The sequence below is a fragment of the Pelodiscus sinensis genome, chromosome 11 (genome assembly GCF_052426305.1).
Source record: "Pelodiscus sinensis isolate ZL-2025 chromosome 11, ASM5242630v1, whole genome shotgun sequence".
Lineage (NCBI taxonomy): Eukaryota > Metazoa > Chordata > Testudines > Trionychidae > Pelodiscus > Pelodiscus sinensis.
The window spans coordinates 6,252,054-6,278,734 of NC_143062.1; the positions used below are offsets into that span (position 1 = coordinate 6,252,054).

The window sequence follows — 26,681 nt, forward strand, 5'->3', positions numbered from 1 at the left end:
TGGTGCTCTCAGTTTGTCCTCAGAAGGTCTTTATTTGCCAGTGGTACAGTGCAGCGATCACACAGCAGCTTCTGGGCGGTCGTGGTGGAAAGAAACGTTTGAGACAGGACCCAACCCTACAGACATGCAGCTGCGAGTCAAGGAGAGGGGGCAGGAAAGCCGGAGTGGTGGGCCCACAGCCCGGAGAGCCACAGGCTGGGAGAGCCCGGGGGAGCCCCATTGGTGGCAGGTCAACCCCACAGGCCCTTCGCAGTGGGACTTGGGTTTCCTTCCTGTTTAGTTTGGGGCCAGGGGAAGAGGGCGCAGGGAGCTGATGGGCCAGGCCTGTCACTGGGGGGAGTGGAGAGGCCCAGCTCTGGTCAAGGGCTCTCGTCTGGACTCATCTCCCCTCCCCTCAGAACCAACAGCCACAAGCACCTTGCACCCAGGACCAGGCAGGCCTGCCTACATCTAGGCCCAGGGAGGGTTGGAGGGGCACCCAGGCAGGCAGTGGGGCCCAGGGAGGATGGTTGGGCGGCAGGGAGGATGGTTGGGGGGCCCAGGGAGGATGGTTGGGGGGCCCAGGCTGCTAAAATACAAGCTGGCCAAGGCGCTATTTTCCCTCAGGCCTGCCCTGGGTCTGCCAAGCATCAGCACGGCGGGGAGGGGGAACCCAGCAGGCAGCTGCCTCCATAGCCAGCTGCAGCCAGAAAAGCCCCTCGCCTGGGCCGGCCAAGGTGCAGAGCCTCTGTGCCCGGGCGGGGCCGCAGGACACGGGGCGCTGTGACCCCGCACACACAGCAAGCGCTTACACGGACACTCCCCCACGCCAAGGCCCGGCCCCGAGCTGTGCTGGGCACGGCCCACAGGTGCCCTGCTGCTCCCTCCGACAGGCCGGGTGCCGCCACAGGCGGGCTGCACACCCCACACTGGGCCCAGGAGCAGAGGCCTAGAACAGTGCTTTGGCCGTGAGCCCCCCGCCCTGCTCCGACAGCCCGAGCCAGGGGCCCACGTGCCTGCAGGTCGGCGCACCCAGCTCCCTGGCCACATGGGGCTGGCGCAGCCACGGGACAGCTGGAGCCACCCTTCCCGAGGGGGCTGCCGGCCCTGGGATGTTCCCAGCAGCCTGTGTTCCTGCCTGGGCGGCTCCAGCAGGGCCGTGACGCTCCCCCTACATGAGCCACCAGGCTGGGCCACAGGGAGCCTAGGAGGGTGTTGCCGTGCGCCAGCGGGGTCTGGCCCTGCCCTCAGGCCCTCAAGCAGCAGAGCAGCGCATGGACACGTGGACCCTCCCGCACGTGGACCCTGCTCGGACAAGCCTGCCCCCCAGCACGGACTGGGGCCTACGGGGTAGGGCGAGGCTGCGCTGCCTACTCTATGGGTGCCCAGGCAGGTCTGCAGCCTCCAGGGCCAGGCGCCACCGGCACCACGGAGAGGAGACACCCAGGCCCCTCGCTCCGCACCAGCCCCAGCTCCAGCTCCAAGCAAGCTCAGCGGGCACCTGTGGGTGCGGCCACGTGGGCAGTTGGATCTGGGATTGACGGCAGCCTAGGCCTTGTGACCCATGAGCCGCCCCGCCTGCCGGTCAGCACAGCCCTGCAGCAGGCTCGGCTCAGCTGCTACTCTGCGACTGGCGCTCAGGCCCTTCCCAGGGGGCTCGGGGCCGCCCCACTGCCCCTCCCAGCAGACTACGCCCAGTGCACGCACACGTGTCCACCCGGGGAGGGGGCACCCGCATGGCCACGCACACCCCACAATGACCACGCAGCACACACGCAGCTGTATGTAGACACGCGCACGCACACAAGCGCTGGCTACGGCCACACAACCGGACCTGTGCCCAGGCTCCCTGCACTGGGAACTCGGAAGGGCGGTTGTGTCCCCTTCCCCGGCCCAGGCCAGCCCGGCGGTGCCACGCAGGTGGGGGAGTGAGGGAGAGACAGAGAGAGCAGCCTCCAGGGAGGGGAGGGACCCAACAAAGCCACCAACGGAGAGGGAGAAAAGAAAAGCAACGGGGCAGAGAGAAACCTCCATGCAAGGGGCTCTGCTTTGGCATCTGTCTGTCCGCCTGGGCCCAGCGGAACGCTCCAGGCTCAGGAACGTGGACAAGAGCGGCTCGTGGCAGCAGCCCAGCCGGGCCAGACAGAGCCAGGCAGGCAGGCGCACAGCGGGGACAGACGGGAGCCGGGGATACCATGCCAGTGACTATGTACAGCGAGAGACCCAGCGCTGCCCCACCCCGGCCCTCCTGCTCAGCCGCTCTCCTCGGTCCTGGCCTCAGGGCTGGCGCTGGGGGCCGTGGCTTCTTCTCCGTTGCAGGTGGGCGGGGCGCCCTGCGTCGTGGCCGTGCTGTCGGGCGTGGCGGCGGCCGTGGGCTGCGGGGCGGCAGCGGGGACCGGCGAGGCGGCACTGTCCGACGTGGCGGCAGCAGGCGGGGGCGGCCGGGCCGGCTCTGCCTGCTCGGGCGCCCGGAGCCGCTTCATGAGCGTGGTGACTCGCACGGCTTTCTGTGGGGAGGGGAGGAACCCGTCGGTCACAGGGCACCGCACTGCAGCACCGGGCCTTTGCCTGAGCTGAGCTCCCGCCTCCCCCCTGCCCCTCTCCCCAGCAGGTGCTGCAGGCGGGGCAAGGGCCGGGCTGTGGGGTGCTGGCCGGCCAGAGCGCAGACGTTCCGTTCCCCCATTGCTGGGGGCCCCCCCGCCGCAGGGACTCTGCGCCCAGGCAGCGGAGGCACAGCAGGCCTGGGCTGAGCTGGCCCTTGAAGGAGGCTGGACTGAGCTGAGCCACGCCCAGCTCACCTGCCCAGGTGGAGGAGAGGACCCCAGGCAGGCCTGAGGGCGCGCACATAAGGAATAGCTCTGAGATGGACCCCGGGTAGCTCTGACTAAGGGACTGACAGCCCAGTTGCTGGGGCTCTGGATACCTGCAGCGGGGGTGCGCAGACTCTCCCCAGGCTGTGGGGTGAAGGGTGCAGTGACCCCTGCTGTTAAGGGGATACAGGACAGACCATGCACCCGGTTACCAGACTTCTCCTGGGGGCTCAGTCACCACAGTGATGGGCCAGTGCTGGAAGTCAGTGTCTGACAAACTCTGGGGAAATTGAGGCAGGGCCTTGCTTTCAGAGGGTCTGTGAGACGCAAGCATCAGAGAGCCAGGAAATAGAGTGAAGGGTCTGGATAGGCCTGGTTTCAGCCCCCCCCCCCCCCCCCATATCTTTCCTGGCAGCTCCCTGGACAGCCATAGGGCTGTGGGCCGCAGCGGGAGCAGTCCTGCCTGTGAGCGGGACCCCAGAGACCTCTTGGTCTTGGTGTCCCCCTGGCCCTCCTGTCTTCCCTGCACCCGTCACTGCGAGGCCTCTCCCCACCCCACGCTGCCTGGCCCAGAGAGGACCGGGACCCTGGGGAGGTTCGGCGCCTGGCCCGGGGTCTGTGGCGCAGCTGGGAACTGACCGCTGACCTGTGCGCTCCCAGACCGGCCCCCTCCCCCCGATGGGCACGGCACAGGGTGCGGGCCACGTACCTTCCACTTGGCCCTGGCAAAGTTCTTCTCGATCTGAGCACACACGCCCTCCTTGATGTTCTTATCTGAGGCGGCGTTGCCAGAAATCCTGCAGGCGGGAACACGAGCTAACAACTGGCGCCCACCTGCCCTCCCGGCCCCTCGCCCGCACTCTGCTTGCCCCACCCCGAGCCCTGCCACCTCCAGCCTGCACCCAGCCCTTCCCCTGGCCCCGGCAGGTGGCGCTGGACTCCCTCATGGCCCATGTCCCCTCCATCCCTGCCAGAAGGCCCCTCGCCCACATGGCCGTACCACTCGTGGGAGATGGCTTCTTCGGCTGTGATCCTCTGGTCCTGGTCCACCTCCATCAGGCGGGTTACCAGCTCCTTGGCTGCAGGACAGCAAGCGGGAGGAAGGTGCTGAGGTCGGGCTGGCCACGCGGCCTGAGAGGGGTGGGGGTGGCTGGCACACTCGGGCTCTGGCTCTCAGCCAGAGGGGCCGGGCCGGGCTTGGCGAGGCATGGAGGAGAGCGAAGGAGCCCAAAGCCCCACAGCTGGCTGCTCTGTCAACCCCTCAGTGGGAAGGTCAGTGCAGGACTGGTCACTGCTCCCCCCGGGGCTGCTCCGGACTCCTCGCCCTCCCAGGGCAGCTCGGGATGGGGGCTGGGCCTTCACTCCTGGAACAGCCACTCTCCGGACACCCACCGGCCCCGCGGCGCTGGCTGGCGAGAGGGAAGGGATGGCGTCCTGGCGAACAGGACCGGGGGGCAGGGCGAGGATGGGCTGGTGGAGGAGGGGATGGGGGTGGAGTCACCGTCCAACGGGAGAGGACTGGCCCCGTGGAGCCGGCGTTCGCGGCTCTCCCGCAGGACAGCGTCTCTAGGGCGAGGGGCCTCACCCGCCTGCGAGATGTCATCCCAGTAAGGGGGGTCAAATTCGTAGTCGCCGGCCAGGATCTTGCGGAACAGGTTCTTGTCGTGGTTCTCGTAGTCGTCCTCCTCCACCTCCTCGTAAAAGGGCGGGTTCCCTGACAGCCTGCGTGGGCAAGAGCGGTGAGCACAGCCAGCCGGGCCCAGCGCTGACCAGCCCCGTCGCCCCGTGGGCAAGCTGAGATGCTGCCCAAGGGACACAGGGCCCCTCGGTCTCAGGCCCCCTTCCCCGAGGGCCCCCAGTCCCCTTCCCTGGGGCCCCTCAGTCTCAGGCCCCCTTCCCCGATGGCCCCCAGTCACCTTCCCCAGGGCCCCTCAGTCTCAGGCCCCCTTCCCCGGGGCCCCCAGTCCCCTTCCCCAGGGCCCCTCAGTCTCAGGCCCCCTTCCCCGGGGCCCCCCAGTCCCCTTCCCCAGGGCCCCTCAGTCTCAGGCCCCCTTCCCCGGGGCCCCCCAGTCCCCATCCCCAGGGCCCCTCGGTCTCAGGCCCCCTTCCCCAGGGCCCCCTAGCCCCCTTCCCCGGGGCCCACCAGTCTCGGGCCCCCTTCCCCGAGGCCCATCTGTCTGTTGCCCCCTTCTCTGGAGCCCCCAAGCTCCTTTCCCTGGGGCCCCTTGGTCTCTGGCCCCCTTCCCCAAGGCCCCCCAGTTCCCTTCCCAGGGTCCAGGCCTAGGCCCTGTTTGCTGGCTCATCTCACTCACTCTCAGCTAGTTTCCTGGATGTGGCTTCTGGCTGCCACCCCACCCCACCCCGTCAGCCTCATCTGTGGCCATTGCCCCTGTCCCCCCACCATCAGCCTCCTGGCCCAGCCCCTGGTCCCACCCCAGCCCTCTCGGCCCCCCGGCCCCGGCTGCACCCCTGCGTACGTACAGGATGTACATGATGACACCGATCGCCCAGCAGTCCACAGGCCGGCCGTACCGCTGGCGCCCCACCACCTCCGGAGCTGCAACAGCCCCACAGCGAGTGAGCCCCATGCCCAGGCAGCCACAGCTCTGGGGTGCCCAGCCCAATTGCACTGCACCCTCAGCTTGGACGTCCCCACGTCAGCAGCGGGGCAGGGCAGGCGGGACCTAGCTAGCTGGGGCTGCGTCTCACCTGCCCCTGCCCCTTGGGCCCCCCTGCCCTGCAGCTGGCAGAGTGTGCCTGGCCTGGGCTCTCTGGCCGTGGCACTGTGCCCGGTTCCCCCGCTGTGGGCTAGCATGGGCAGCCAGCCTCAGTTCCCAGCTCCTCGGCAGACCCAGCTGCACCCTTCTCTCCAGCGCACATACAGGCTGGACAGCTCCGGCTGGACAGCGACCTCCCCAGCCAGAGACCGGCCGCCCCCTCTCCCGAGCCGGCACCCAGCGTGACCGCCTGAGCGGGGCGCTCGGATCTCGGCAGGGAGAAGCGGCCGCAACGCCAGGCCCAGGAGGGCCACCTGCGCCCAGAGCAACTGCGGAGATCTTGGGAACGGCCAATGCTGGCGAGCCTGGATCCCATTTGTCCACCATGCGCAGGAGAACAGGCTAGATGGGCCCTCAGCCCTCTGGGTACAAGCCAGCCTCTGACCACGGAACGGGCTTGGGGGCAGCCCCGGTGGGAGGGAAGAACCGGACCGGGGTTGCTACGCCCCTGGAACGGGCTCTGGGGCAGCCCCGGTGGGAGGGAAGAACCGGACCGGGGTTGCTGCGCCCTGGAACGGGCTCGGGGGCAGCCCCGGTGGGAGGGAAGAACCGGACCGGGGTTGCTGCGCCCTGGAACGGGCTCGGGGGCAGCCCCGGTGGGAGGGAAGAACCGGACCGGGGTTGCTGCGCCCCTGGAACGGGCTCGGGGGCAGCCCCGGTGGGAGGGAAGAACCGGACCGGGGTTGCTGTGCCCTGGAACGGGCTCGGGGGCAGCCCCGGTGGGAGGGAAGAACCGGACCGGGGTTGCTGTGCCCCTGGAACGGGCTCTGGGGCAGCCCCGGTGGGAGGGAAGAACCGGACCGGGGTTGCTGTGCCCTGGAACGGGCTCTGGGGCAGCCCCGGTGGGAGGGAAGAACCGGACCGGGGTTGCTGTGCCCTGGAACGGGCTCTGGGGCAGCCCCGGTGGGAGGGAAGAACCGGACCGGGGTTGCTACGCCCCTGGAACGGGCTCTGGGGCAGCCCCGGTGGGAGGGAAGAACCGGACCGGGGTTGCTGCGCCCTGGAACGGGCTCTGGGGCAGCCCCGGTGGGAGGGAAGAACCGGACCGGGGTTGCTACGCCCCTGGAACGGGCTCGGGGGCAGCCCCGGTGGGAGGGAAGAACCGGACCGGGGTTGCTGTGCCCCTGGAACGGGCTCGGGGGCAGCCCCGGTGGGAGGGAAGAACCGGACCGGGGTTGCTGTGCCCTGGAACGGGCTCTGGGGCAGCCCCGGTGGGAGGGAAGAACCGGACCGGGGTTGCTACGCCCCTGGAACGGGCTCTGGGGCAGCCCCGGTGGGAGGGAAGAACCGGACCGGGGTTGCTGTGCCCCTGGAACGGGCTCTGGGGCAGCCCCGGTGGGAGGGAAGAACCGGACCGGGATTGCTGCGCCCCTGGAACGGGCTCGGGGGCAGCCCCGGTGGGAGGGAAGAACCGGACCGGGGGTGCTGCGCCCCTGGAACGGGCTCGGGGGCAGCCCCGGTGGGAGGGAAGAACCGGACCGGGGTTGCTGCGCCCTGGAACGGGCTCTGGGGCAGCCCCGGTGGGAGGGAAGAACCGGACCGGGGTTGCTGCGCCCCTGGAACGGGCTCTGGGGCAGCCCCGGTGGGAGGGAAGAACCGGACCGGGGTTGCTGCGCCCCTGGAACGGGCTCTGGGTCAGCCCCGGTGGGAGGGAAGAACCGGACCGGGGTTGCTGCGCCCCTGGAACGGGCTCTGGGGCAGCCCCGGTGGGAGGGAAGAACCGGACCGGGGTTGCTGCGCCCCTGGAACGGGCTCGGGGGCAGCCCCGGTGGGAGGGAAGAACCGGACCGGGGTTGCTGCGCCCCTGGAACGGGCTCTGGGGGCAGATCCTCCCGCTGCGGCTCACTGGGGGTCCCGAGCGGGGGATGTCGTGCCCTGCCCGCCCAGCGGGGGCTGCTTACCGAGATACTCTGGGGTGCCGCAGGGCTCCTTGATGAGGCCGTTCTCTAGCTTGGCCAGGTGGAAGTCGCTGATCACTATCTTGGAGTTCTTCAGGCGGTTGTAATACACCAGGTTCTCCAGCTGCAGCCCGGCCAAGAGCAGGGCAGGGGTGAGGAGAGGAGAGGAGAGCCCAGCCCAGCCCAGGGTGGGCGCCCGCAAGGGGGAGGCCCGTGCCCCACGCCCGCCAGGGCAAGTGCATCTCACAGGGCGCTGGGGTCAGCCCCGCCCACCCATGCCGGGGGGAAGGGCTCAAAGAAGAGGCCATTTGCCAAGCAGAAATGCTACACTGGACACGCCAAGCCGGGGAGCCACCAGCCCCCACAGCGAGCCGGCCAGGCTGGGGAGCCACCAGCCCCCCCGCAGGGAGCCGGCCAGGCTGGGGAGCCACCAGCCCCCCCGCAGGGAGCCAGCCAAGCAGGGAGCCGCCAGCCCCCACAGGGAGCCGGCCAAGCAGGGAGCCAGCCAGGTGCCCCCTGCAGAGCAGTGCGAGCAAGGCCCTGCTGGACTGGCCGGTTCCTAGCGGTGGTGGCCGCGAGGCAGACCGGCCCCAGGGCACAGATCAGACCAGGGCATGCGCCCGCTGACTCACCTTGAGGTTCCTGTGCACAATCTTGAGCGAATGCAGGTAAGCGACGGCCTCCAGCACCTGGCGGATGACATTGCTGGTGTCCCGCTCCGAGTAATAACCCTGGTCCAGGATCCAGTCGAACACCTCCCGGCCTGTGGCCCTGCATGGGGACAAGGCCCGTGCCTGAGAGCAGCAGGATCCGGCCTCGTACCAGCACCCCAGCTATGACGGGGCACCCCGAGGCCCAGCCGCTGCAGGGGCTCAGGACCCTCCCCGTCCATCAGGACAGCAGCCTGGGCTGCCACTCAAGGCAGGAGCTGTGCAGGGGCCCGGCCCCACCCGAGGCAGGACGTGGAGCGCGTCTCATGAGCGCAGGTAACCTATGGGGAGCCCCTGCCTTTCTGGGTGCCTGGCGGAACCCAGGCTCCTGTGTCAAGACTGGCAGCAGATTTGGCTGAGCCGCTCCCATGCTCACAGCGTGGCCCTGAGCACTCCTGATGCTTCCCACAGCAGGCTGCAGCTGAATCTGGGGAGGAGCAGGAATCAGAACCTTGCTGGCATGTCAGGGCATTGGTGGTGGACCCTCCCTGCAGGACAAAGGGGCTGCTGGGAATGAGCCAGCGGGCGTCTGGCATGGCTGCCCCAGAGGGGCCCCGGAGCTGCAGGGCGGGGGCTGCAGGCAAAGGAAGGTCCCCGGGGCACAGGGCCCTGGCAGGGCCGAGCTCACGTACAGCTCTAGGAAGATGAAGTACTCCTTGCGGGTGACGTACACATCCACCAGCTGCAGGATATTGGGGTGCTTCACCCTGGGAGAGCGAGAAGAAGGTCAGGGGCTCTGCCCAGACGGGGCCACGTCCCTGCCTCGTCAGGCACAGACCCTGCCCAGCTCCGCTCCCGCTGGCTCTCTGGGGAGCCCTGCAGGCCACAGGAAGGGGAGGCTGAGCCGGGGCAGAGCTGGGCACAGCATGGGGGCAGGGCCAGGAGGGCACCTCGCATGGGCCCCACCCCGCCCCACTGCTCCCCACTTGCTCAGGCCTTCCCAGTGGAGGAGGGAGAGGAGCTGGGGGCACAGGGGACCAACAGCGGGCTGTGCTCCCCCAGCAGCAGGGCAGAGCGGGCGGAGGGAGACCCAGAGCTCTGCTAGGGACCCAGGTGACCTGCCTCTGACCGGCACCAGCTGGGCTCTGCCTTGGACGGATGAGGGACCTGGGCCAGCCCCAGCTCTCTGTGCCCATCTCAGCCCCGAGCCAGGGCCTGCAGGGAGCTGGGCTGCGCTACACGTCCAGAAGGGGGCACGGGGAGGATGCTGGCTGCTGGTATCCAAGGGACATGCCCGGCCACTTGGGCAGAGGCGGCTCAGGCTCCCCTCTGGCCCGTGGGTGCCCGCCGACTGGCAAAGGGGCCAGGGGCATGGGGCAGTGGGAGTATGACGCAGCGTGGGCTAGCCTGGCCCAAGGGAGCAAGCAAGGGGTGCTGTGGGGCTGTCCCACCCCGCCATCCCGGCACCAGAGCAGGGGCTGCTGGGCCCACGTGCAGCCAAGCACCGCTACGGGCAGCAGGGGGCGGGGCTAGAGCCTGGCCAGATCACGTCCGGCTTCAGCAGCCATGGCTCCCTCTGGCCGCTGGACCCCGGGAAAGGGTAACGGCCTACTACCGCCGCTAGCAAGGAGCGTTCCATCGGCAGCACAAGAGGGGACTGGAGCTGCTCGTGCTGAGCACTTCGGGCGCAGGCTGGGGGAACCGCGGGGGCCGGGGGAACCGCGGGGGCCGGGGCTCCTGGTGCCGGGTGCAGGCGGGGCAGGGGGCCATGGGGACTGGAGCCGCTGGTGCCGGGCGCATGCTGGGCTGGGGGCCGCGGGGACCGGAGCCGGGCGCAGGCGGGCAGGTGGCCGCGGGGACCGGAGCCGCTGGTGCCGGGCGCAGGCGGGGCAGGGGGCTGCGGGGACTCACATTTTCAGGATGATGATCTCATTCTTGGCCGCCTTCCGCACCTTCCGCCCGTCTCTCTTCAGGAACTTCTTGCACGTGTAGAGCTTTCCCGTCGCCTTCTCTTTGGCCCGGAATATTTCGCAGAATTCCTCCCTGGGGGCAGAGCAGCAGGGCCCCATTAGGACTGCCCCCCACTGCCCTGGGGGTTACCTTTTGGGGGTGGGGCCAGGCTCTCCTCCTGTGGTGCCCAGACCCTGCTGTAAGCGCACGGGTGTGGTGTACTGCTACCACACTGCCCTAGCGTCGGAGCTCTGCACGTGCGCCAGCAGCTACCACCCCATGGCCACGAGGGGCCGATCCGTGGGGCGGGCGGGAGGCAGAGCTCTGCAGGGGAAGAGCTAAGGCTGCTCTGGAACAATAGCCCTCTATAGGCCAAGGACACACCTCAAGAGGGGTGACTCATCCCTAGGGGCTACCAGCAGGGAACACAGGGATAGGCCGTGGGCCAGGGGACCTGCTGTAGCCAAGAAAAGACCAGGAAGGAGGGATAAATAGGCCATGTGGCCGACTCCATCTTGGTTCTCAGCTCAGCACTTCATCCCAGAGGCAGCATTGCAGGGATCGAAGGGCCGGAAAGAACTGTGGACTCATCCTGATCCTAGGATGCGCAACAAGGACTTTTAAGCCAGCAGCTGTAACATCTCTGCTAGAGCCTGCATCGAGAACTGGGATATTCGGTGCATGTAATGTACGATACTTTAACAACCTCACTCTCAGGCTTTACTTTCGCGTAGTAATAAACCTTTAGATTGTAGATTCTACAGGATTGGCCCAGCGTGATTTGCGGGTAAGGTCCAGAGGGTAAATTGACCAGGGGTCTGTGGCTGGTTTCTTGGGACCGGACAGAACTCGTTCGGGGGAGGTGGGATTGGGTGCTAGGACCCCCCACCGGTGTATGAGGCCCAGGGCCATCTGGGGCACGGATATTGCTGGGGTGTCGGAGGGGTTTTGCTCACGAGGCTTCAGGCAGGCTGCTGAGCGCTCGGTGGGACTGGTATGTAGCCTGTTTGGAGAGGTCTCCAGTCTGGGGGCTGTAAGGAGCCCCTAGTTTGAGCAATTCGCCCTGAGCGGACGCCCTCAGCTGTGCCCAGACCGGCTGCTGGGTGCGGAGCCCTCCTAGTGCGCGCTGGGCCAGCGTTCGCATCACTCTGCTGGGGCTGTTAGCCCAGCTCTGGGCCTCGGGCGGGGCGCTCCTGGACAGCAGGGCAGGGAGGTGGTATGAGCAGCACACCGGCTCCCTGCCTCTGACCCCCCTCAGCAGCATTGGGGAGGAGAGAGAGGGGCCAACTGCAGCCCTGGGGAAGGGAAGTGCAGCTCCTGGGCCAGTGCTTCTCAGCCTTTTTTTTTTATAAAGTACCCTTAAAAAAAAAAAAAAAAAAAAAAAAAAAAGGACACCTGGTACCTACAGGTTTCAGATTTTTTTTCTACCATTGCAACATGTTTAAACAACTTAATTGGAGCCGGGCAGGCACTGACATTTTTGGGTGTAAAGTACAAAAATAATAAAGCGCTGCAAAACCTAACCCAAACCTTCAGTTCTCCGCATCGCCGTAGGGTTGACATGCCCCCCAGACTGCCGGCCCTCGGCTGCCCCGCTGCCACCCTGCCCCATCCTCCTCCTGCCCCAGCAGGCAGCAGGCCCTCTGCCGGCCCTCGGCTGTGCCATTACGGGTCCCTGCTCCGACCCTGGCCAGGAGGCTGTGACTGGAGGGCAGGGCTCAGAGGCGAATGCGGGGTCTCCACCCGTCACGTGCCAGAACCCCGCCCAATAGCCACGGTTCCTAGCCACACGCGCTACGCAGCCCTGGCAGGGCCAGGCTCTGCCCACAGAGCAGCCAGGCCGCAGCAGGGCTGGGCAGCCATTCCAAGAGGGCCGCCCAGGCGCGGGCTTGGTTGTGTCACTTGGTGCTGGAGCTAGATCGGCTCCTAGCTGTTGGCCAGGCTGGGCAGGGATGGGGCCCTAGCCGTGTGTCTGCAGGTGGGTGACCGGGGAGGGGTCCCGGGAGGATTCCCTGTTGCATCCCCTCCCTCTGGGGCACCTGGCACTGGGGGCAGACAGGACACTGGGATGGACAAACGTTGGTGTGGCCCAGCCTGGCCGCTCTGATGTTCTCTCTGTGCCCCTCCCAGGTGAGAGGTGGGCGTGGCCTCAGGGGAAGAGCCTGAGTGGGGGCGGGGCCTGGGCAGAGCATAGGTGGGGCTGAGCAGCAGGTGGGACCACGGTCCCAGCCCTGCAGGGCCGGAGCCCCTTGTGGGGGGCGTGGGAGCCCTGGAAGCCCATGGGGTCGGTGCTTTGACGCCAGGGTATTGTGTATTTGAGAGAATCCATCTGTCAGACCCCCACCCCCAAGCGCGACAAGTGAGGGGCAGCCCCTGGGGGAGGCAGCTTCCTCAGATCCCAACTTCGAGCAAGGCCGGGTTTGGCCAAGCCGGGACAGTGGGATGCGCTCTCAAAGCCACGGAGACAGACTCACAAGGCATGTGAGTCAGGGACGGCTCCAGCCCCAAGCCCCCCCCCCTGGGGGGGGGGGGAACCACAGCTCTCCCCTAATTCATATGGGGAGAATTATTGTTGCCCTTTGCCAGGGAGCTCGGGGAAGTGCCCAGTTTGCTGCATCATTCCTCTGGCTGGGGGGAGCAGGGGGCAGATGAACCTGGCCCTGACCCAGCTGGGGGCATGCCCCCTTCCCTGGCTGTGCCCGCTGGAGCTGCAGTGGCCTTGGAGAGGCACTGCCGGGGCAGCTTGCACTGAGCCCGTCAGTCCCCGTCCACCCTGGGACTGGGCAGAGCAAACTTAAGTGAGTTAGGGACCTGAGCAAGTCTACTTCCCTGGCTACCTCCCGCCCCCAGCCCGAGAAGGGAGGCAGGGTCCCACGGTGCACAACTCTCAATGCTGCACTCCGGGCTGCATGCGCACCCAAGCGCAGGAGAACTTCTCTCCGGCACAGCAGGATCTGGGGCAGCAGCTGTGTCAGCAACATAGCCCTGCAGGGTAGAGCCAGGGTTGCCTGCAGGCCTGCTGGCACTGGCAGTCACCGTGGGTGGGTCTGTTGTTGGCTTGGGATTTTCAACAGGCAGCATGCTGTGAGCCAGCCTGCTGGACCCGTGCTCAGAAGCTAGTTTCTGTCTCTTCTTCAGAACTGTTCAGTGCCGTATGCGGTGCCACAATCACCTGCAAACACTTGGAAGGTGGCAAGTGATAGGGAACAGCCAGCATGAATTTGTAAAGAACAAATCATGGCCAACCAATGGGATAGCTTTCTTTGATAGGATAAAGAGTCTTGTGGATAAGGGAGAAGCAGTGGATATGGAGTACCTAGACTTTAGTAAAAACAAAACACAGGACTATGTAGCACTTTAAAGACTAACAAGATGGTTTATTAGGTGATGAGCTTTCGTGGGCCAGACCCACTTGCTCAGATCACATAGCGGAATAAAATTGTCACAACCATATATACCAAAGGATACAATCAAAAAAAAAAAAAAAAAAGGAACATATATGTTGTGACAATTTTCTTCCACTATTTGATCTGAGGAAGTGGGTCTGGTCCACAAAAGCTCATCATCTAATAAACCATCTTGTTAGTCTTTAAAGTGCTACATAGTCCTGTATTTTGTTTCAGCTGCACCAGACTAACACGGCTACATCTCCTATCACTAGACTTTAGTAAGGCGTTTGATACGGTCTCACATGATATTCTTATCAATAAACTAGGCAAATACAACTTAGATGGGGCTACTATAAGGTGGGCGCATAACTGGCTGGATAACCGTACTCAGAGTAGTTATTAATGGTTCACAATCCTGCTGGAAAGGTATAACAAGTGGGGTTCTGCAGGGGTCTGTTTTGGGACTGGCTCTGTTCAATATCTTCATCAACGATTTAGATATTGGCATAGAAAGTACGCTTATTAAGTTTGCAGATAATACAAAGCTGGGAGGGGTTGCGACTGCTCTGGAGGACAGGGTTATAATTCAAAATGACCTGGGCAAATTGGAGAAATGGTCTGAGGTAAACAGGATGAAGTTTAATAAGGACAAATGCAAAGTGCTCCACTTAGGAAGGAACAATCAGTGTCACACATACAGAATGGGAAGCGACTGTCTGGGAAGGAGCACGGCAGAAAGGGATCTAGGGGTTATAGTGGACCACAAGCTGCATATGAGTCAGCAGTATGATGCTGTTGCAAAAAAAGCAAACATGATTCTGGGATGCATTAACAGATGTGTTGTGAGCAAGACACGAGAAGTCATTCTTCCACTCTACTCTGCGCTGGTTAGGCCTCAGTTGGAGAATTGTGTCCAGTTCTGGGCACCACATTTCAAGAAAGATGTGGAGAAATTGGAGAGGGTCCGGAGAAGAGCAACAAGAATGATGAAAGGTCCAGAGAACATGACCTATGAAGGAGGCTGAAAGAATTGGGTTTGTTTAGTTTGGAAAAGAGAAGATCGAGGGGGGACATGAGAGCAGTTTTCAGGTATCTAAAAGGGTGTCATAAGGAGAGAAAACTTGTTCATCTTGGCCTCTGGGGATAGAACAAGAGGCAATGGGCTTAAACTGAAACTGCAGCAAGGGAGGTTTAGGTTGGACATTAGGAAAAAGTTCCTAACTGTCAGGGTGGTCAAACACTGGAATAAATTGCCCGAGGAGGTTATGGAATCTCTATCTCTGGAGATATGTAAGAGTAGGTTAGATAAATGTCTATCAGGGATGGTCTAGACAGTACTTGGTCCTGCCGTGAGGGCAGGGGATTGGACTCGATGACCTCTCAAAGCCCCTTCCGGTCCTAGTATTCTAGGATTCTATGACTTCTCCCCAGCCAGGCAGGGGACTGGTCTGTGAATCACTCCAGGCTTCCACGTAGTCCGTGCGCTCGGGTGTGACTGTCGTCCTTTCACCGCAGTGTGTTGGGAACTCCCTCTGCAGTTTAAAAGTCCAGGTGCTCTTCAATTCTGGCCCCAAAGCATCTTCGCAGGGGTCTGCTTTGCAGTAGAATGGGCACGATCCTGTCCGCAAATGGAAGCCTTGCTGTCTCGGGTGGGACTGGAGACACGCCGTGCAGCTGCGGAGCCGCGACAGGAAGGAGCAGATACGGCACGTTTGACACCACTTCCACAAACTCTTTGGATGCGAGTGGAGCCCCGCTGCCACGCGCCGGCTCCCAGCCTTGAGAACCAGAGGCTGCCGCTTTTCCCGTGACGCTGAGCTGTCGGAACTCACGCCCGGGTACATGGACGGCTCGCACGGTGCCGTGCGCTCCCTGGGCCCTGCAGTCGCCACCCGCCGCAGCCACAGAAACTCCTGGGTTCAGCCCGCCAGGCTCACCGGCCCCTCACGCAGCACTTCTCTGCAGCCAGCCCCTTGCACGCCTTCCGCAGAAGCGGCAGCACTCGGTGCTGGGGGCAGAATCGTCCCAATCTCACGATCAGGGGAAAAGCTACAGCAGGGTCCGCCTGTGAACGGCCCCCCCCCCCCCATCTTCTCAGAGGACCCCCCCACACACACAGGGCCGGGCAAGCTCAGCCGGAGGCGTCCGGGCCAGACTCACGTTTTGATGACCTGTCCCAGGTCATATCTGTCCGTCACCTCGGATGGCTGGTTGTAATCCTTCTTGTCTCCCAGGGTGACGCAGCCAAACGGCATCGCCGGGGCCGGTGCTGGAAGGCAGAGAAGAAGCGAGTGAGGAGGGCGTTTGCATGACCCTGCCACTGGGCCACACTGCTTCCTCCGGGCCTTGCTGGTCAGGCCCCCCCCGGCTGCCAGTGGCCTTTCTGGCACTTCCTGCCCCGCTAAGGCAGGGCTCCTTCGCAGTCCCCTCCCCCCAGCACGGCCATTTCCCATTCCAAAGCAGAGTGCCAGCTCCCTGCTGGGGTCTTCCTGCCCCGCAGGGGGTCAAACCTCACTCCGTGCAGTCCCACCACTTCGCGGCTTCTCCCCAGGAGAGAGTCCAGCGCGGCTCAGCTGATTGGCAGAGCGCTGGTGGTGCACATCCGCACAAGCCTTGGTGCGCAGAACAAATTTATTCCACACGGGTGGAAACGATCATTGGGAGCTTTGCCGTGGAGTGGGGCTGACTGAGGCCAGGTCTGTGCCCTGTCACCTGCGCTCACCAGCCTGGTGGCCCAGCTGCCAGGAGGAAACTGCTCCCCCTCGTGCTGACACTGAGCAGGGGGCTGCCAGTCTCCTCACCAGCCCAACACCCAGCGAGGGCCGCCAGCCACACCCGCCCGCAGAGCCACTGCAACGGCCCGGAGCACGGCAGGTTCCTCTGCCCGGGGTAGGCAGGCGCTGGGTGCCCGATCCCAGCCCTGCCCAGGCAGACCCAGCGTGCCCAAGCCTGCCCTGGTGGAGCGGTCTCTGTGGGCCCCATGGCCGCACCGCGTGGGACCCGGATGCACGGCCCAGCAGGCAGCCGGCCGGGCCCTTGGCTCTGTCCCCCCCCCCCTTCCCCCGGCCATTCCCTGCGGAGCCCGGCTCTGGCTAGAGGAAGCTGGTGGGAAACCCTCTGGCAGTGCCCTTTGGTTCCCACGTCTCCCCCCCCCCTCCGCTGCTGTGTCTGGGCCCATGGGCTCCCAGCGCTCTGCCGGGCAGCGGGATGCCAGCCTGGGCACGTGGTGACCAGGGCGCTCTGCCGCGCGGCCCAGCCTGCTGCAGGCCCCGTGTGGGCACCTCTCCGCCCGGCCTGCTCCATGCCCTGGCACCGGGCCTGCTGCAGCACGGGGCAGCCGCTAGCCGGGCCACGAGGGGCTGGGCTGGGCGACTCCCGCAGCAGTGCCCAGGGCCATGCCCTGCCCGCACAGCCCAGCTGCAGGGCCACGGGGCAGCTCAGGCCGGGAACCGGAGCCCCGACCCCCTTGCTCCCTCAGCCGGCCCCACCCCCTCCTCACAGACTTGCCTTTATCCTTCTGTACAACTCCCATTGCCATAGCAACAGGCTCAGCGCCTGTACCCAGAGCAGCACGCACTGTGCCTCCCCCCGCCTCCAGCAAACAGGTGCTGAGACCCTGGCCCAGACCCTCCCCTCCCCTCCTGCTGTGGGCTAGGGAGGAGCAAAGAGGGGGCCCCCTCCCCAATGCCTCCAGCTGGCCCCGGGGCCCCACTGAACAGCTGACTGGGGCCAGTCCGGCTGGAATCACTCGACTGATGGGCCCCGTTTTATTTCCAGCTGCTCCGGGCTCAAGCAGCCCTGGAGCCAGCCCCTTGGCTGGCTCTGCAGCGGGACGCTCCCTCCCTGGCCTGCCGCGAGCCAGGCACGGCCCCCCCCCCACATCCGCACAAGCCTGACGCTGGGGGTGCTGGGCCAGAGCTGCCAGCCGGCTGATGGCCAGGGCCCTACCAAACCCACAGCGCTTCCAGCCTGTAGCACGCAGATTTCCCGAGGCCCCCAGCCTCTCTCAAACTGGGCTCTTGACCCCAAGAGGGAGCGGCCGGGGGGTTACCAGGTTATTTTGGGGGAGGGGGTGTCACAGCATTGCCACCCTTACATCTGCACTGGCTTCACAGCTGGGCAGCCGAGCGTGGTGGTGGTGGGCCTGGCCCCCAGCCCCGAGGGCAGCGCCCCACCCGTGGCAGGGCAGACGGCTAGCAGTACTGCACCCCCACACACAACTCCTTCTGGTCAGGGCCCCTACAATTACAACACCCTGAGATTTCAGATGGGAACAGCTGAAACAATGAAACCGACTGTTTAAAACCCTGTGATGTGAAATTGACCAAAAAGGACCATGAATTTGGTGGGTTCCTACTTGTTGTGCAAACCCACAGACCCTTGCCCCCACCCCTTCCCCGAGGCAACACCCTTCGTCCACCCCTCCAAAGCCCCTCCCCGTCACTCCACCCCCGCCCCTCACTCACTCACTTCCAGGCTGGGGCGGGAGGTTAGGAGCTTGGGGGGAGGCAGAGGATCAGCACTTACCTTAGGCTGGCACTTCTGGGAGCCACCCAAGTGTCTCCTAGATGGCTGGGGGTGGGGGGAGTCTCCATGCCCACAGCTCCCATTGGCTGGAGACTGCAGCCAATAGGAGCTGCAGAGTCAGAGCTCATGGTGAGGGCAGCAGAGATGGGCTGGCTACTTCTGGGAGCAGCGTGGAGCGAGGGAAGCAGGAGGCTGCCTTCGGGAGCGGCCTGAGGCCGGCTGCAGCAGCTGATGCCCCAGGCGGAAGGCGCGATCGGCACCCCCGCTGTAAGGCTGCCAATGGCCGTGACGTACCCATCGAGCACCCAGTGACGTCATCATTGGGTGCCCCAGGCCAGTGGCGCCCTAGGTGACCGCCTAGTCTGCCTAAGCTCACGGGCCGCCCCTGCCTGCCTTGGCCCTGCTGTGCTGCCGGCAACAGCGGCTCCCAGGCCCTTCATCACCCTGGCTCCTGGAGAATTGCCCCTTGCCCTCCCCCATCCAGCGACCTGCGCTCCCACTCGGACAGCTGTTCGGCACCAACGACCTTGCCCTGGCTCATTCCCGCTCACCCTACCCCAGGCCGACGTGCTTCCTGGGCAGCGGCCGGCTCCATCCAGCACCCACGCCCGAGCAAGTCAGTGGCCTGCCATTGGCACCTGGCACTGCACGGGCCCGTGCGGTGGGTGAACCCCTGCCCCATCCAGATGGCAGCTGACCGCTCCCGCAGAGAGCCGAGCTCAAAGGTACCTATCATCCCCCGCTGGTCCATGAGCTCTGGGGTCTCAGCCTGGACGGCAGCCCCCGTGCTGCTAGCAAGAACAGGTTCTTGCTGGGGAAGGATCCAGGGCCACTGCACAAGGGGATAACAATCTACTACTGCTGCAGACTAATGGAGCCACATGGGGGGATGGCCTGTACCTCAAGCTCCTGGGAGCAACGCCTGCGGATAAGTCATGAACACTGTGGGAGGAGCCCCCCATCTTCCTCTGAGATTAGCTGCTGTTTGTGCAGGAAATGCCATAGCAAGCAACCTGTCCCCGGCCCTCACCATGCTGCGTCAGGAGGAGCTGCAGACCGAGGGAGCCAGGGATCAAATCGCTGGCAGGAGGCAGTACACGGGTTCAGCTGGAAGCAAGGGGTCCGGGGAGAGGAGAGGGTATGGGGCCGGCCACCACGAGTGAGGGATTCGCCAGGCCCAGGGACCAGGCTGGGGGGGCGGTCCTGGGGGTCTGGCCTGGCGTGGCTGGAGCTCTGTGACTCTGCCGGGCAGCAGTCACTGGAACCGCGCAGCGATGCCCTGTGGGGCTGGGCGCACGGGGCAGCAAAGGGGGCCAGGGAGCTCTCCTGGCTGCGTGGGAAGGACAGCCCCGGCAGGCGGCGAGTGGGACGTGAGGGAACAGCAAAGCGGGGCCGAAGGGGGCGGGGGGGGGCAGAGCGGGGCCAAGGGCAGGGCAGGGGCTTCCCTTTTCCTTCGTTCTAGTGACTAATGTACCAGCCTGGCCCACTAAGAGTCAGGTGCCCGGTTCTTGGGGGGGGGAGGCGGGGGGCCCATGCGCAGGAGGGGAGGGGACACGTGGGGCCAGATGCGCCCCATAGACAGGGTCAGAAGGGGCCCGGTGCCACTGCAAGGCCTGGGACTCATGTGCAGCATGCCGTGCCCGGGGGCAGGCCGTGCCCAGCTCTGGGGGGAGGCGGTGGTATCCAGGGCCCTGTCCCACGCCAGGCAGAAGGGGCACTCGCCCTGGGCCCTGCCACAGGGGGTTGGGCCCCCAGCAGCCTGCGGGCCCAATGGCCCAGCCCTCCCCATGCCCTCAGCCGCCTGCCCGGAAGGGGCAGCGGGTTCCCCGGCCCACGAGCAGGGAAAGGAGGTTACACGTCACCCCAGCACTGGGGCTGGTACCACGTCTGACCAGTTCATTCCCTGGCGGGGCCGTGCTGGCAGCCAACACACCCGCAAAGCAGGGCCTGGGCCAGCTGCTTCTCTGCCCCCATCGCCCTCTTCTCGGCCGGCCCAGCCCGGGCTCCCCTGCTTGCTGCCGTCAGTGCCTCGGGGCCCTCCGGGGTCTCCGCTACGGGCTCCTGGCCAGCCTCCACCCCAGGAGGAGAGCGCAGAGCCCGGAGGAGCCGGCGGCACAGGGCAGGCGGGTGAGCTACAGCACGTGGGAGCGGCCCCAGAGGGAGCCGGCAGGGCAGCGGGAGAGACGCAGCCTGGCGCCATGCACAGGGCAGAGTTAGCGGCCGCCTCGCGCCCACCCGCTGCCCAGGCAGGCTGAGCTGGCACAAGGCGCCTGCCTCTCAGGCAGATCATGGGGCAGCGTGAGCAATGGCCCCGATTCAGTGCCGTGGGGCCCATCTGCAGGAGCCAGGCAGCCGGGCCTGGGCAGCCCAGGGAGAGCCAGCCCCACCCCGGAGAGTGCTGGGCAGGAGCCAGAGAAGCAGGGCTCCGCTCCCGGTTGCCAGGAAAGCCCCATTCGGCCAGTGTGGAGCTGGGCTGGGGGGTCAGGACCAGTAAGAGGGGGCAGGATAGCTCTGCTGGCTAAAGCTCAGTCACTAGCAGGCAGGCACCCCACTGCCCGTCACAGCCCCGGGTGGCGCTCAGGGGACCGCAGGACACGCACCCACTAGAGCTGGCGAGGGGGACACGGCCTGCCAGCCTGGATCTCGTTTGCAGAGCCCAGCGCTTGCTCCAGAACCTGCCCTGCACAGCTGACTCAGCCGCCACAAAGAGCGCCCCGAGGGCCGATCGCAGCTCCCCGAGCAGTAGCCGGGCACACCCGCCCCCTTGGCTGCCGGGCGTTAACCCTGGAACAGAACGACGCACACAGACATCGCCCACTCACTGTGCACGTGCTCAGCGGAAACAGCCGCCAGTCCCCCTCCCCCGCTCTTCCCGCCCACACCCCTCGCAGGGCTGGCACACCGCCTGCACCGCACGAGACAGCGGGGCCGGATGACATCCAGGCTGGCGAGAGCCCCTGGCTCCCTCCTGGCTGCGTCTGCCGCCGACTGTGCCCCCCGAGTCAGGCGCCCGCGCGGGAACCTCCTCCAGGCCTTCGAGTTGCCAGAGGGGATGTTGCATTGCCAGGCTGCCCCACTAGGGGGAGCATCATGCCCCTTGGGGCGGCCTTGCACGGCCAGGCTAGGGGGCATTGCCATGCGCTTGGCATGGACGAGCTGCCCAGCCCAGGGCCCCCTTTAGGGACTGGGGGGGCAAAGCGAGCACGGAGCCTGGTCCTCAGCCAGCAAAGGGGAGCGCTGCCCGCTAGGGCTGACTGTTCCCGCCAGGAAAGCGGCTGGCAGCCACGCCAGGAGAACGGGACCAGGGACAAGAGGGGGCACAGGACGTTCTAAGGGAAGAGACCGCCTCGGGGAAACAGGACAGCTCTCGGGCTGTAATTACAGACCCAGCAGCTCAGCGCTGGTCCCAGGCCGGGGGCTCTGGGGAGCCGGGGGCGGGGGCGGGGCCGGTCCCAGGCCGGGGGCTCTGGGGAGCCGGGGGTGGGGCTGGTCCCAGGCCGGGGCTCTGGGGAGCCGGGGGCGGGGGCGGGGTGACTGGGGTTTTATTGCTCAATCTGAGAGTATCCAGTAAGGCGGCACATGAGTATCCTGCACGCCCCACCAGGGGCCACGTGCCCCCCACACCCATTGAGTAGCGAGTATGATCGGGCCCTATGGATGGCCTAGGGCAGCGACCCCATGCCCCCAGGCTGGGTGGGAACGTAACTCTGCCATGGGCGCGTGGTGGCGGAGAGCAGGAAGGGCCAAGCGAGTCGGTCCATGTTCCTGGTACGCTAGAGACCCCAAGCAGACTGGGGAAGGGCCGCCGTGCACGCACACGCACACGCACGCGCACCCGCGCAGCCCCTGCCCCCAGCGCCGAGCAGCTATTTAAGGCACGCCGCCGCAGCGCAAGACACAATAGCTGGGGAGTGGGAGGCAGGCGCGATGGCATGAGGAGATGACGCAGCTTTCACAAGCCAGGATCCGGATTCAATGTAAACATCCCTGCTGCTGTATCGTGGCTGGACATTCGCTTCCCACCCCGACATGTCCTCAGCCCCAGCTCCCAGCGCCACCCTGGCAAGCGCCGCCGGAGCGAGTGCGCAGCAGAGCTGGGAGGCAGCAGCCCCCTCTGGGCACCTCTCCAGAAATAGCTGCTTCACCTCCGGCACCGCCCGACTCGTGGGACTGAACCCCGGGGAACGGGCAGCTGCTGAGAGGGGCCCCGAGATGGCCCTAAATACTGGGGCTGTGTGGTCAGCCGGCAAGGGATCATTCCTGGGGGTGCAAGGAGTGACAGCCATCTGGGAGGAGAAGCCCGGGGATGGGCTGACAGGGGCTGCAGGTGGGGAGGGAGGGGCTCTGGCAGGGCTGGGGGTGGGGTCAGGGGCTGGGCTGGCAGGGGCTGTGGGGTGAGAGCAAGGGGCAGCGGCAGGGGCTGGGGAGCGGGAGTGAGGGACAGGGGCTGGGGGACACGAGCGAGGGGCTGAGAGTGAGGGGCAGGGGCTGGGGGTGTGAATGAGGGGCAGGGGCAGGGGTTGGGGGAGGGAGGGGCAGCGGGACGTGAGCGAAGGGCAGCAGCTGGGGCAGGGGGGCACGAGTGAGGAGCAGGGCTGGGGGGCAGGAGGGAGGGGCACCAGCAGGGGCTGGGGAAGCAGGGGCTGGGGGGCACGAGTGAGGGGCAGGGGCTGGGGGAGGCGGGGGGCACAAGTGGGGGGCAGGGGCTGGGGGAGCGGGGGGGCACAAGTGGGGGGCAGGGGCCGAGGAGCGCAAGCGAAGAGCAGCAGCTGGGGCTGGGGGGGTCTGCAGGGAGCGAGTCAGAACTCTCCCTCCCAGGTCTCAAGCAGGGCCCAGCCCGACTTAGCTCGGAGATCTGAGGAGAGCGGAGCCCAGGCAGGCGGCTGCAGATCACAAGGAAGCCCCAGGAAAGCGCCTGTGTGGACTCTAATAGCCGCCACATCAATGGCGGCAGCAGAAGAAAGGGAAGCCGACTGCTGGGCCGTGGGGGGGGCTGCCCTATAAACCAGCAGCTCACTCGCACTTCAAACCCTGCGCTCGCCTCCTGTCCTCGTAGGAGGAACGTTGGGCCGGATCAGGAAGAGGCAGAGGGGGGGCCATGGGATCGGGTCGGGATCCCGAGCCATCGAGTGGAAACACAAAGTCCCTCCCTAGCCCCTAACAGGAACCCAGCAGGGAGTCTCGGCTGACAGCAGCCTGGGGAACTCACTGCCCCATGAGTCGCGTGCTGCAGCGGGATTTAAAGGACAGGCAACGGGGGGCTGCGTAATGTTGCAGAGTCTCCGCGGCCCAGGGGTGACTGAGGGCTACTGTGCTGCCTTCGAGCCCCAGGGGTCTGCGGCCAGATCCCCTTGGTAACACCGCTGCTCCCCAGCCGCCTCCTGCGCACGCGGAACCCAGCCGCCTTTGGCGTGGCCCGTAGAGCCCCCCACAGCCCGGAAAGGCTGCCCCAAGCCTGGGCAAGGCCTGTGCTGAGCAGCACCCTGCCCTGGCCCCGAAGAGACAATCTCTCCTTTGGGGAGCCCTGCAGCCTGGCACGGAGGGCCCCAAACACAGATGGTGCTGGATTCCGGGGAGGGAATCCCCCACGAACAGGACACCCAAGCCACGGTGGCTCCGCCAACACCCACTCACAAGGCTGCACCCGCCCGGTCCACCCGCTCCTCCCCCGAGACACCAGGACGTGGCACCCTGGGAAGGGGGAGTCCACCCCTGGGGCCCTGCCCCATCACTGCCCTCCCCTGCCTGTGCCCTTTTCAGGCAGAGACGCGGGGGCCAAACCAGCCCAGACACTCCAGATTGGGACTCAGGGAGGCAACGTCAGACCCCTCTGTGCACACTAGGCTGGGGGGGGAACCGGGAACTGCTAGAGACCTGCCCCCTGTGCCCCGGGGTACCGGGTACCGACCCAGGGGGACCGGGAACTGCTAGAGACCTGCCCCTGTGCCCCGGGGTACCGGGTACCGACCCAGGGGGACCAGGAACTGCTAGAGACCTGCCCCCTGTGCCCCGGGGTACCGCCCCAGGGGGACCGGGAACTGCTAGACACCTGCCCCCTGCGCCATGTGCCCCACACCCCAGGCCGCAGTGGTTTCTGTGACCCCCCAGCCAACCGAGTGGCCATGCCCAGCCTGCCAGCTGAAGGAGGGACAAGATGCCAGCCGAGCTCAGGGCCCGAGTTCTCCTCCGCGCCCCCGAGTGCGACGTGCAGGCACTGGGAGCCAACAGGAGCGTCTCTGGCTCCGGCACCACAGAGCAGGGCTGAGACAGACGTGCCTGCCCCCCAGGGTGCACGGAGGCTGAGGTGCCGCGTTTGGCGGGCGGGCCCTGCCTCGCAGCCCTTCCCAGCCGCCTCCAGGAGCCACAGCAGGGAGCTGGGGCTGCGGGAAGGTGGCAGGAGGGATCTGAGGCAGTGGAACCAGGCGGCAGGGCGGGGAAGAGAGGCCAGAGAGGCTGGGGGCAGGGGGGGGGGGGGCTGCCCCGCTCCACCCTTTCCCAGGTGATCCTGCAGAAGGGGGGATGGGCCCATCCCACTCCAGCCCCACTGAGAGTCTGGGGCAGGAGCCAGGCCTGACACCCCCCACCCAGGGCTAGGAAGGGGAAGGAACATCTGGCTTTGCAAGAGGGATCCAGCTGGGGGAGACAGACAGCAGAACACCCGCCCCTCCCCCTTCTGACATACCCGGCATCGCATGCACCCCCCAGCCGAACCCAGCACACGTGGCCTGGCTGGCAGCCTCCGAGCCCCGGGCACGAGGGAAATGCCAGGGCACCCCCCCTTGCTACAACCCCCCCAGCTGCCCCACCTGCCCGCTCTGCACAGAGCCCCCTGCGGGTATGGCAGCCCCCCACCCCTGCACGGTGGCCACCCCAGTGCCCGTCCCTCCCCCCCACCCCACCCCGGCCTGGCACGGTGGCCACCCGAGCTGCCTGGCACAAAACTTGGGCACTGCTGGAGCCCGGCCCCCAGCCCAGCCCCCCGAAATTGTGACATTAGCGGTTGTCATGGAAATTAGCGCCAGTCTCGCGCAAGAGTGGGGGGGGGGGGACAGGGGGAAGGGCTGGCAGGCGAACCAGCCCGCAGCGCCCGGATCCCGGCCAGGGCAGAGGGGAGTGGGGGGGGGGGGCGCCGCCTGCAGCTCGGGGCGCTGGCCCGTGGGGCCGTTCCCCGATGGCCCGGGCCGGAGCAGCCCCCTCCCCCCACATGCTGCACCGGGCGCCTGCAGCGGGCTGCAGACCGGAGCCGCTAGCGCGGGAGGGGGGGGGGGGCTCTGCCGCAGGCTCCTACCCCGGGCAACTTTCTCCGAGACCTGTCCGAATGCCCCCGGCTCCGCACCGCTCACTGGGGGGGCGGGGCACAGCGAGCCCCTTCTGCAGGCTCCCTGCGGCGGGCGCTGCTCTCGCCATGCCTGGGGCAGTCACGCCGGAGTCACGCCGGAGTCACACCGCAATCCCCCCCCCCCCCGGCCGAGACCTGTCCGAATGCCCCCACCGGCTCCGCACCGCTCATTAGGGGGGTGAGGGGGGGACGCGGACACAGCGAGCCCCTTTTGCAGGTTCCCTGCGGCGGGCGCTGCTCCCGCCATGCCTGGGGCAGTCACGCTGGAGTCACGCCGGAGTCACACCGCAGTCTCCCCCCCCCCGCCCCCAGCCGAGACCTGTCCGAATGCCCCCCGGCTCCGCACAGCTCACTGGGGGCGGGGCACAGCGAGCCCCTTGCAGACTCCCTGCGGCGGGCGCTGCTCCCGCCATGCCTGGGGCAGTCACGCTGGAGTCACACCGGAGTCACACCGCAATCCCCCCCTCCCAGCCGAGACCTGTCCGAATGCCCCCGGCTCCGCAGCGCCCACTGCGCGGGGCAGGCTCCAGGCCGGGCACGCAGCGCGCCCGGCGCCCCGTCCACCCGGCTCACCTGCAAGCCTGCTCCAGCCGCGGGAAGGTGCCGGGTCCCTCCGCCCTGCCCCGGGCGCTCGGGCTCCTGGGCCGCCCGCCCCGGCCTGGGCTGGGCTGGGGAGCGGGGCGCCGGGCCGGGCCTCACGGGGCAGTGGGCTCCGGGGCTGGCCGGGCGGGGCTCACGGGGCTGAGCGCGCTCCCGGCTCCGGGCACCTGGAGCATCTCCCCGGAGTTCGGCGTGGGAAAGTTACAGGGACTGGACTAACAGGGGCCCGCCCCGGGGCGGGGCCAGGCCCTCTGACGTCACTGGCAAACTTTAGGCTCCTCCCCCTGCTTGGGGACCCGGGGAGGGGGCCCCTTCAGGTCCCTCTGGACTGCCCCGGGCGGGTGAGGCGGGGGTGTCACCTCGGACCCTGCTCGGTCGCAGGGCTGGGGCCCCCCACAGCCAGGCTCACAGAAGTGGGGCGGCCTGCAATGGGGAGGGAGATGGGGCCCAGAGGGTGCTCCTCGGAGCTGGACAGCAGGTGGGCTTGGGGCCCGCATGTGCTGCCCCAGCCTGACTTCAGTGTCAGTAGGATGCTCGACATGCCCCAGGCCTGCGCAGCAGCAAAGTGCCTTACAAGCTGGGATTGGAATCGGGGAGCTGTCCCTGGTGTCCGGCCACTCGTTTGCGCTGGGCGGCCCCCTCTTGTGCAGTCCTGAGGCCTCGTTTTATTTCTGTCGGCGGAGTCCAGGGGGCGGACTGGGCTGCAGCCCCATTGCGTGCGTGATGCAGAGAGAGGCGGGTGCCTGCGGCTGACTGAAAGCC

The 26,681-nt window shown here is 66.5% G+C and overlaps 1 protein-coding gene across 2 annotated transcripts; it reads right to left on the reverse strand.

Moving 5' to 3' along the window:
- Positions 1–26,123, reverse strand: CAMKV (CaM kinase like vesicle associated). 2 transcript variants are annotated; one of them, XM_075939564.2, is made up of 11 exons: positions 25,893–26,123; positions 15,614–15,722; positions 10,026–10,157; positions 8,807–8,881; positions 8,097–8,235; positions 7,468–7,588; positions 5,271–5,346; positions 4,375–4,511; positions 3,790–3,868; positions 3,499–3,586; positions 1–2,486 (listed from the first exon to the last, which is right to left on the reverse strand). In XM_075939564.2, exons 2-11 carry the CDS (start codon positions 15,706–15,708, stop codon positions 2,232–2,234), a joined length of 1,197 nt encoding a protein of 398 aa, XP_075795679.2. In that variant the 5' UTR covers positions 15,709–15,722; positions 25,893–26,123; the 3' UTR covers positions 1–2,231. The 2 variants fall into 2 exon arrangements, with proteins under 2 accessions (XP_075795679.2, XP_075795678.2); XM_075939563.2 differs by lacking the exon at positions 25,893–26,123 and adding an exon at positions 16,735–16,920.
- Positions 26,124–26,681: the final 558 nt, after the last annotated feature.